Source organism: Heptranchias perlo, chromosome 26 (genome assembly GCF_035084215.1).
Source record: "Heptranchias perlo isolate sHepPer1 chromosome 26, sHepPer1.hap1, whole genome shotgun sequence".
Lineage (NCBI taxonomy): Eukaryota > Metazoa > Chordata > Chondrichthyes > Hexanchiformes > Hexanchidae > Heptranchias > Heptranchias perlo.
The window spans coordinates 12,094,342-12,105,318 of NC_090350.1; the positions used below are offsets into that span (position 1 = coordinate 12,094,342).

The 10,977-nt window shown below is 41.6% G+C and overlaps 1 protein-coding gene across 1 annotated transcript in view; it reads right to left on the minus strand.

Annotated features, from left to right (window-relative positions):
* Window positions 1-10,541, minus strand: part of LOC137342794 (glycoprotein endo-alpha-1,2-mannosidase-like protein) — a 50,760-nt gene extending 40,219 nt beyond the window's left edge. Inside the window, exon 1 of the mRNA XM_068006980.1 lies at window positions 10,046-10,541. Coding sequence (XP_067863081.1) covers window positions 10,046-10,541 — 496 coding nt within the window. The remainder of the gene's footprint in view (window positions 1-10,045) is intronic.
* Between the last annotated feature and the right edge of the window lie 436 nt (window positions 10,542-10,977).

The window sequence follows — 10,977 nt, forward strand, 5'->3', positions numbered from 1 at the left end:
GCACTGGTAGGTTTTGGGATATAAGGATGAAGTTCCCCTTTGAAGTTGAAGCAGTTTCTTCAAAGAGGCCTGGCAAACAAACTATTAACACTCTCCATACCTTAGTAATCAACAGGACGATGACTTGGCCTTGGCTTCCCTGGATAATGGCCTCCTTAGTTTAACGCCTGAAAATCAGGAATTACAAATCAGTCCGTCCCACCGCGCCAGGAGAGATGCAAGCAACAGTCACAGAGAGGCCTGCACTTGTATGTCAAAACTGGCTGGGGAATTTCTTCGGAGTTGCTCCCGCTCCGCTGCTGTAACTCTGCCGGAAGTGTGGCGAAAACGGGGCTTCCGCCACACTTCCGGTGAAATTATGGCAGCTCCGAAGAAATTTAGCGCCACCGAGCAGCCATTTCAGTTTTCAATAAAGGGCATGGAATCTGTTTTAGAATTGGGTCACCAACACTTTCAAAAGACATTTATTCATACATTATGTATAAAAATATATGAACGCACAAGAAATACATCTCTAATAGCACAAACATTCTATGCTGTAGAGCAGGGCAGGTTAAGGGGAGATTTGATAGAGGTGTTCAAAATTATGAGGGATTTTGATAGAGTAAATTAGGAGAAACTGTTTCCACTGGCAGGAAGGATCGGGAATCAGAGGACACAGATTTAAGACAATTGCCAAAAAATCCAGGTGGGAAATGAGGAGACATTTTTTATGCAGCGAGTTGTTATGATCTGGAATGCCCTGCCTGAAAGGGCGGTGGAAGCACATTCAATTGTAACTTTCAAAAGGGAATTGGATTAATACATGAAAAGGAGAAATTTGCAGGGCTATGGGGAAAGAGCAGGGGGAGTGGGACTAATTGGGTACCTTTTTCAAAGAGTCAGCACAGGCACAAAGGGCCAAATGGCCTCCTTCTGTGGTCTATGATTCTATGATCACACCAAGTTTCACCTTGGACACACTTGGTTCTTGATTGTATATTGCTGTATCCTTGTATTTGTGATTCTATTTTTAAGGCACTATCACCAGATTTCTGTGTTGGAAGATTACTGTTGCTTAGACTTTTGTTCTTTTCTGTGCCTTGCCATCTTTGAATTACTGGTCTTCAGTAATTCTCCCAGTATGTAGATTTGTTCCTATCAGTCTTCCTGTGAGTACTTGTACTAATGCTAATCCACTATGTACTAGGGTACTACATTAAACTATAGGACTCCCATACCCATCACTCTCACTGTCCCATTATTTCTACGTTACAGTCTGCACTGACTTCTCCAGGAGTTCATTTGAATGTGGAAAATTCGGACTTGAAGTTGTGTGAAATGAAATCCCATTCTTTGGCCAACTGCCTGAAGTAATCTTTTACAAACTGTAGTCCATTAGGTATTTTATGTCTGGAGAAAAATGGTTTCATGCAATTCATCACCATTCTGCAAGTGGCGTTGTGCAGTTTGTTCACCTCTGGGTAAATGGAATAGTAATTAGTCACAAGTGAGCAGTCTTTCCCCTGACAAATGAATAGAACGATACTAAGATTCTCATACAGTTGATGTGAACTTTAATGGTTTAGTCTATATTTTACGCACAATGACCAATGTCCTGAGTTATTCTGGATGAAAACAGGACCTCCTAAACCCGATTTTTACAGTTCTCTGCCTGCATGTCCTCATGAATCTTTGGCAGCATTTCTTTGCATGATTCTTTTTGCCATTGTAATCTCACTTCCATTATACATTATTCCATCTATTACTGTTAATTCCTCTTTTAATTTCTGATATTTTTTAATGTCCTGCCATCCTCCACTATTGTTTTTTTCAGAATTGCAAAGGTCGTGACCCCATCAGTCTCAATCCTGGTTAGCTTCATATTTTAGAGGGACAGTAACATACCTATAGTGGCCATGTCCAAGTCAGCATGAATACCCCAGTATGTTTTTTCATTGACTTTTGCATTCTGGTTTATTGCTCTTGGTAGTGGATCAGTGCTGCACATAAAATTTGTCTGGTGTATATGATACCCATAGATTATACTTTTGTAATAATCGTTCTGAAGCCTACTCCAAGACTAATGGTGGAGACATTACAGATTGAATGAGCTTTCACAAGCAGTTGTAAAGCTTAACAGTTCCTTCTCAATCCCTGGATATGTTGAATCTCTATTGGTGAATGAATGTATGTGAAATTGGAAGGCAGCGGAAACAAAGGCCAGCAGCAAATAAGGTCAAAATAGGAAAAAATGTTAAAAATGCAAAATTAAAGGCACTTTATCTGAATGCACGCAGCATTCGCAACAAGGTAAATGAATTGACAGCACAAATAGAAGTAAATGGGTATGATCTAATTGCCATTACAGAGAGGTGGCTGTAGGGTGACCAAGGCTGGGAACTGAATATTCAAGGATATTCGACATTTAGGAAGGACAGGCAAAAAGGAAAAGGAAAAGGAAAAGGTAGCCCTGTTAATAAAGGATGAGATCAGTACAATAGTGAGAAAGGATTTTGGCTCAGAAGATCAAGATGTAGAATCAGTTTGGGTGGAGCTAAGAAACAGCAAGGGCAGGAAACATTGGTGGGAGTTGTTTATAGGCCACCAAACAGTAGTGGTAATGTAGGGCACGGTATAAAGCAGGAAATTAGAAGTGCATGTAACAAGGGTAATACAGTAATCATAGGGGATTTTAATCTGCATATAGATTGGGCAAACCAAATTAGCACTAATACTGTGGAGGACGAATTCCTGGAATGTATACGAGATGGTTTTCTAGATCAGTATGTTGAGGAACCAACTAGGGAACAGGCTATTTTAGATCTAGTATTGTGCAATGAGAAAGGGTTAATTAATAATCTTGTTGTAAAGCAGCCCTTAGGGAAGAGTGACCATAATATGATAGAATTCTTCATTAAGTTTGAAAGTGATGTAGTTCAATCCGAAACTGGGGTCTTAACTCTAAACAAAGGAAACTACAAAGGTATGAGGCGCAAGTTGGCTGTGGTTGATTGAGGAACTACATTAAAAGGTATGATGGTAGACAGGAAATGGCTAGCGTTTAAAGAATTAATATATAAATTGCAACAATATATATTTCTTTAAGGCACAAAAACCCAACAGGAAAGGTGGTCCAACCGTGGCTAACAAGAGAAATTAAAGATAGTATTAAATCAAAGGAAGAGGTGTATAAAGTTGCCAGGAAAAGCAGTAAGCCTAAGGATTGGGAGCATTTTAGAATTCAGCAAAGGAGGACCAAGAAATTGATAAAGAAAGAGAAAATAGAATATGAGAGTAAACTAGCGAGAAACATAAAAACGGGCTGTAAAAGGTTCTTTAGGTAGGTAAAAAGGAAAAGACTGGCGAAGGCAAATGTGGGTCCCTTACAGACTGAGACGGGAGAATCTATAATGGAGAATAAGGAAGTGGCAGAGAAATTAAACAAATATTTTGTGCCTGTAAGACACAAAAAACCTCCTAGAAATACTAGAGAACCAAGGGTCTGGTGAGAATGAGGAACTGAAAGAAATTAGTATTAGTAAAAAAATAGTACTAGAGAAATTAATAGGACTGAAAGTCGATAATTCCCAAGGACCTGATGATCTATATCCCAGGGTTTTTAAAGAGGTGGCTATAGAGATAGTGGATGCATTGGTTGTCATCTTCCAAAATTCTATAGATTCTGGAGCAGTTCCTGCAGATTGGAGGGTAGCAAATGTAACCCCACTATTTAAGAAAGGAGGGAGAGAGAAAACAGGAAACTACAGACCGGTTAGCCTGACATAAGTAGTGGAGAAATGCTAGAATCTATTATAAACGATGTGATAACGGGACACTTAGAAAATAATAATAGGATTTGGCAGAGTCAACATGGATTTATGAAAGGGAAATCATGTTTGACAAACCTATTGGAGTTCTTTGAGGATGTATCTAGTAGAATAGATAAGGGGCAACCAGTCGATATGGTGTTTTTGGATTTTCAGAAGGCTTTTGATAAGGTCCCACACAGGAGGTTGGTGAACAAAGTCAGAGCAAATGGAATTGGGGGTAATATACTGGCATGGATTGAAAATTGGTTAACAGACAGAAAACAGAGAGTAGGAATAAACGGGTCTTTTTCAGGTTGGCAGACTGTGACTAGTGGGGTACCGCAGGGATCAGTGCTTGGGCCCCAGCTATTCACAATCTATATCAATGATTTGGATGAGGGGACTAAATATAATATTTCCAAGTTTGCTGATGACACAAAACTAGGTGGGAATGTGAGTTGTGAGGAGGATGCAAAGAGACTTCAAGGGGATACACTCAGGCTAAGTGAGTGGGCAAGAACATGGCAGATGGAATATAATGTGGTACTTTGGTAGGAAAAACAGAAATGCAGAGTATTTTTTAAATGGTGAGAGATTGGGAAATGTTGATGTTCAAAGGGACCTGGGTGTCCTTGTACATGAGTCACTGAAAGCTAACATGCAGGTGCAGCAAGCAATTATAAGGCAAATGGTATTTTGGCCTTCATTACAAGAGGATTTGAGTGCAGGAGTAAAGATGTCTTACTGCAATTATATAGGGCCTTTGGGAGACCGCACCTGGAGTATTGTGTACAATTTTGGTCTCCTTACCTAAGAAAGGATATACTTGCCATAGAGGGAGTGCAACGAAGGTTCACCAGACTGATTCCTGAGATGGTGGGTTTGTCGTATCAGGAGAGATTGAGTTGACTAGGCCTGTATTCTCTAGAGTTTAGAAGAATGAGAGGTGATCTCATTGAAACATACAAAATTCTTACAGAGCTCGACAGGGTAGATGCAGGGAGGATGTTTCCCCTGGCTGGGGAGTCTAGAACCAGGGGTCACAGTCTCAGAATAAGGGGTAGGCCATTTAGGACTGAGATGAGGAGAAATTTCTTCACTCAGAGGGTTGTGGAGGCTCAGTCATTGACTACATTCAAAACAGAGATCGATAGATTTCTAGATATTAAAGGCATCAAGGGATATGGGGATAGTGCAGGAAAATGGCTTTGAGGTTGAAGATCAGCCATCATGAAGGGTCTAGACAAAGTGGATAGAGAGAAACTGTTCCCATTGGCGGAAGGGTCAAGAACCAGAGGGCATAGATTTAAGGTGATTGGCAAAAGTACCAAAGGTAATATGAGGAAAAACCTTTTTACACAGCGAATGGTTAGGATCTGGAATGCACTGCCTGAGGGAGTGGTGGAGGCAGATTCAATCATGGCCTTCAAAAGGTAACTGGATAAGTACTGGAAACAAAAAAATGTGCAGGGCTATGGGGATAGGGCTGGGCCATGCGACTAGCTGGATTGCTCATGCATAGAGCTGGCGCCGACTCGATGGGCCGAATGGCCTCCTTCCATGCTGTAATCTTCTATGATTCTATGATCTTGTTGAATGGCGGAGCAGGCTCAAGGGGCCGGATGGCCTAATCCTGCTCCTATTTCTTACGTTGTTATGTCATAAATTATACTTTTTCAGTGATTTATTCCATTGGTGATGCATTAGTTGGAATTTTTATTGGCCTTTCAGTTTGTCATATTTCTTCCTCTTCATCCAAAACTCTGCTCCCCGTATTCTGACTCACATCAAGTCCCTTCCAACCATCACCCCTATGCTCGCTGACCTACATTGTCTCCCGGACCCCGAAGACCTTGATTTTAAAATTCTCATTCTCATGTTCAAATCCCTCCATGGCCCCCCATCCCCCCATCTCTGTAACCTGTTCCAGCCCTACAACCCTCCGAGATCTCCGCGTTCCTCCAATTCTGGCCTCTTGTGCATCCCTGACTTCCTTCGCCCCACCATTGGCGGCCGTGCCTTCAGCCGTAGAGGCTCTCAGCTCTGGAATACTACCTTTGAACCTCTCCATCTCTCTCTCCTCATTTAAGACCCTCCTGAAGACCTACCTCTTTCCTGTCCTAATGTCTCCTTTGGCTCGGTGTTAATATGTTTGCCTGATAACGCTCCTGTGAAGCGGCTTGGAACATTTTACTACATTAAAGGCCTTATATAATTGCAAGCTGTTGTTGTTGTTCCTGATTCTGGTTCCATTCAGTCTTTTCTAACAGTTTTGCAAGAGCTGATTTTTTTTTTCCTGAAAGATTTGGCATGAATTTACCCAGGTAATTGACAGTGCCCAGAATCCTCCTCATACCTTTCTTGCTGGAGATGTGGTATGTGGTCATTTATGAGACTTTCATATTGTCAGATTTAATGCCTTCACCAGTAATGATGGCACCAACATTCTCAGCACATTGACTCCAAATAGACATTATTTTTACTAAATTTTAGATTGACTCTTCCAATAACTTTAGGTACCTTCTGGATTTCATGTTCCTCTTTGGATGAACACTGCACCATTTTGCCATCCTTCGATGCTTTGATATCAACAATCTACTCACATATCTTATGAGTGGTTTGCTAATAAACTACCAGAGCGGAGGCATTGTCAAAGGGAAGTCATTCGAATCTGTACCTCCCATAAGAAGTATTGTACATGCCGACATGTGGAAATTGTTTCATTCAGTTTCAGTTGCCCGAAACTTGAGAATATCCTGAGACATTTTGCAATAGCAAACTGGGCTACAATTTCAGTTTAAAATCCCGTTTAAGTCTGTGAAATTGAACCAAATTCAAAATGTGCTTATTCTTTTGTCAATAACCAATACTGAACTCAGCCATTCCATTGGTTCATCTATTTTGTTTATGACCTCTAAGTCCTCCATTTTATCAAGCTTTTAGTTCACTCCCCCCTCCCCCTGCAGTGCAAATGGTGCTTTCCACATTGGTAACTTGTTTACCTAACCTGATTCAGTACTCCTATGGTGAAACAGTCCTAACCTGGAAATTGATCCTTGTATTCCTGTACAAGTGTTCAGTATTTCACGTCACACTGAGTCTTTATTGTGATCACTATAGGAGATCAAGATTTCATAAGCACGCAGGCCTAAAATTGGCAACACTACCGACGTCAAATTGCATTTAGCGTTGTTATATGCAATGCTAGCAACTAACCTTCCTTTCACTAGTTTTTCTGTTCCTGAGTACTACACAGCCGTGGCTCAGTGGTAGCACTCTCGCCTCCGAGTCCGAAGGTTGTAGATTCAAGTCCCACTCCAAAGACTTGAGCACATAATCTAGGCTGACGCTCTCAGTGCAGTACTGAAGGAGTGCTGCACTGTCAGAGGTGCCATCTTTCAGATGAGATGTTAAACCAAGGCCTTGTCTGCCCTCTCAGGTGGATGTAAAAGATCCCATGGCACTATTTTGAAGAACAGGGGAGTTCTCACTGGTGTCCTGGCCAACATTTATTCCTCAACCAACATCAATAAAAAACAGATTATCTGGTCATTATTTCATTGCTGTTTGTGGGACCTTGCTGTGCACAAATTGGCTGCCATGTTTCCTACATTACAACAGTGACTACACTTTAAAAGTACTTCATTGGCTGTAAAGCGCTTTGGGACATCTTGAGGTCGTGAAAGGCGCTATATAAATGCAAGTCTTTTTTTACTCTATAATCTGTTGCAATCTCGCACAGCCATTGCTTTCACCTGTGCTCCTATATTTAATTTAAATGGTATAACTCTTTTAGTTACTGCTGATGACAGCATCCAATCTCTCATTCACTTGCCTTGCAACTACTACATTCAAGTTAAATATCTCCAATGACCTTTTTCCCACAGAGTGCGCTTGATTTTACTTCCTCTGTGATCTGCAACATAGAATCATAGAACGTTACAGCACAGGAACAAGCCATGTGCCCCATCATGTCTTTTTCTCCAAGAGTCCAATCCCACTCTCCTGCTCACTCTCCATTCCCTTTGATATTCCTCTTTTTCTAGCAACTCTCTAATTGCCTTTTAACAGAATGTGTGTTGTGGTTATTGCTTCAACACTAGTTTGTGGCAGAGAATTCCAAATTCTAACCATGCTCTGAGTGAAGATTTTTTTTTTCCAATCTCTCCTTTTAATTCTTTTTGTGATTACTTTAAATTTGACATTGCTTATGAATTCTATCCCAAGTTGCCATCCTCTTCTGCCTCATAGGTATACAATGCTGGATACCTATCAACAACTTCAGACTCCAGGAGTTTCCTGAACTGCCTCCATCCGAGTCCTCCTTCCTCCCTGGGGGATGATCACCCACTTCTCTTTCTCTGCCTCACTATCTCTCCCTAGCTGCAGGGTGACCACCTCCTGTAATGTTTGCTGTAGGAACCCCTTCCTCTTCCAGTAGAGTCCAAAATGGCTCCGACTGTTTCTTGAGCTCAGTAGCTTTGAGCTTGAGTGATTCCGCCTGGAGACACCTCTTACACCTCTGGTTGCCCTGGACCCCTCAACGTTTCTAGAAATGTCCAAGTCATGCGAGTTCCATACAATGTTGCTTTCCATTACTCTGCCATAATAAATGGACTCAAAGTAGTTTCAAGCCAACTACACTCCAGTGCTGAATTCCCGTTCCGGCCAATCTCCCAATACTCACTCAGTTGTCTTCTCACTCTGATCAACATGATTGCCTCTTCCTTGTACAATATACTTCAACTGAACTTTCAACAGGGAATCGGATATATACTTGAAAAGGAAAAGTTGGCAGAGCTACGGGGAAAGAGCAAGGGAGTGGGACTAATTGGATAGCCCTTTCAAAGAGCTGGCACAGGCACAATGGGCCGAATAGCCTCCTTCTGTGCTGTATGATTCAATGATTCAGTCTTCTTAAAGCAACATGGTCGCACAGATACAGCCAAACACAGGTACCAGTTCCAAGACAGCCAATCAACATGGTTCACCCAGCCACTCGTACTTTCACGCCTAATTAATGGCTAGCTTGTCAATCAAACCAGCCCAGTCGGATGGTAACTACAGTTACTGTTTTACTTTAGTAGCTAGCTGCTCACTTGTTCCAGCTTTTGGATCTACCCCTATTCCCTACCATCCTCACAATTTTCTCTTATCTCACTCTCTCTTTTGCCTTGATGGGTAGTATTTATCATTTCTTGTTTTACTGTTATTGATCCTTCTCCAAATTATAGCTCAAAAGGTTTTTTTTTCTCAGTTCACAACTCTTTGGACACATTTTTTTTTGCTAAGCTAAGATCTTTTTTCATTGGCAGCTTTTCTCTCAGACAAATTGTGGTTCTGTCAATTCATGGGTTTGACTGTAAGTCTGTCATTCAGGCACGTACTGATCAAGGAATTGTCCCATTTTCCCTACAACTCTTCTTGTATTGTTTTTATGGTTCTCAAGGACCCAGCATTGAATGATAAAGGGACAGTTAGATCTTATTGTGGGTTTTAAGCAATTTCACATTCAGCAGCAAGGCTTCTCTTACCACAACAACAACTTGCATTTATATAGTGACTTTAACATAGTAAAACATCCCAAGGCTCTTCTCAGGAGCATTATCATACAAAATGTCATCTTTCACCTTGCAGATTAACCGACTTCTCTAGTCTGGCTCTAACCATTTGCAGAATCGCAATCTTGATGCTGCATTTACTATTATTGAGGCAACGTCTGGAGATTCTCATTCAAACTGATGTATCGTAACATTTCCGAAATGAATATTGGTCTGTTTACATTTTTAACACTGTGCACTATTGAAAAACATGGTGTTAGACTTTCACCTTTCTTCATGCATAGCAAAGCTGATCTCTTTGTTGAGAGATTTTAATCTCCATAATAAAATTCTTGATTAAATGCTCCAACAAAATCCTTGAGTATGCATCTTCAAGGCATAAACCTGTGCAGAATATGGTGATGGAGGGTTAAACCTAGTAATATATATCTGCATCCATGATTGTGTGTAATTATATCCACTCTGTGCATATATCATACATACTGTACATTGATATTATACATACTATATATTGATATATATATATATATACACCAGACACTTACATAATTATACATCGTGAAGATTACACGGATATCTTAGTACATTGTCTTTAAGGATTCAGTCTGGCCTCACTCCAATATACAATGTCATTGTTAAAATATTGATTATGGTATAATTACATGCTCACTTTTAAGTTTTTAGACACCTTACCTACGGCTGCAGATCGAAGTTGCCTCATGTGTTCCTCTATAACACGGGGGTCCCTGGAACTGTAGGGTCCCAGTTCTGGGTAGAAGCTGGAGCCGATGTCCTCGGGAGGGCTGTGCCTGCCTTTAGGGTAACTGGCGGCCACTTTAGGGTCCCAGTGAGGCACCAGCAGGTGATCCCAGTGCACGAATCTCCCATCGAACCTGGGATTGCCGTACCAGCCGTAGTAAAAGATGTGGAGGTCGTAATTTGCGGCGGGGTAACCTTCCAGGTGGGCGGCGTTCGCTCTGGTAACGGTGGGGGGCAGCATCAAGTTGGCTTTGGGCGAGATAGGCCGCCTGGGGTCCACTCTCTCCGCAAAGGGCATCAAATGAAGTCCAGGGCCAAGGTCTCCGAAGCCATCTGTCGGTTTCAGTGTCTTCAAACCCATCATAGTGCCGAAAATGAAAAGTGTGAAAAGTGATAAGACGATGCAGGTTTTCCTGCGGAACCTGGCCATGATTTCTCAAATTCCCTTTTTTCCCCTCTCTGTTGTTGTATTATTTATCTTTTAATATATTTAGAACAAAAAAAAAACAAGCCCCGGGTTTATTTCACAAAGCTATGCCGCAAATGTAGTCTTATCGTTCTGGTGACACATAACTCAGTCCAATCTGTTTCCACAAATCCACAGGAATCCAGGTCAATATCCTTGGGTCAGTTTCACGCTCCACATTCCCCTAATCCGATCTTCCACCTATTCCTGTCTTTCCTCTCCCCCCTCTCCTCCTCCCCCTTGTTCAATGTGTGGATGGAGACATGTAGAGGATCGGCTGGATGCAGAGTCTCCAGCTTTCCATGGAGGCCGCCGATCAGATGCAATCTGCAAAGTCAATCACACACAAAGCATCTCCCCAAACCCGAGACTTAGCACAGAGGCTGCCCAGCCCAGTGCA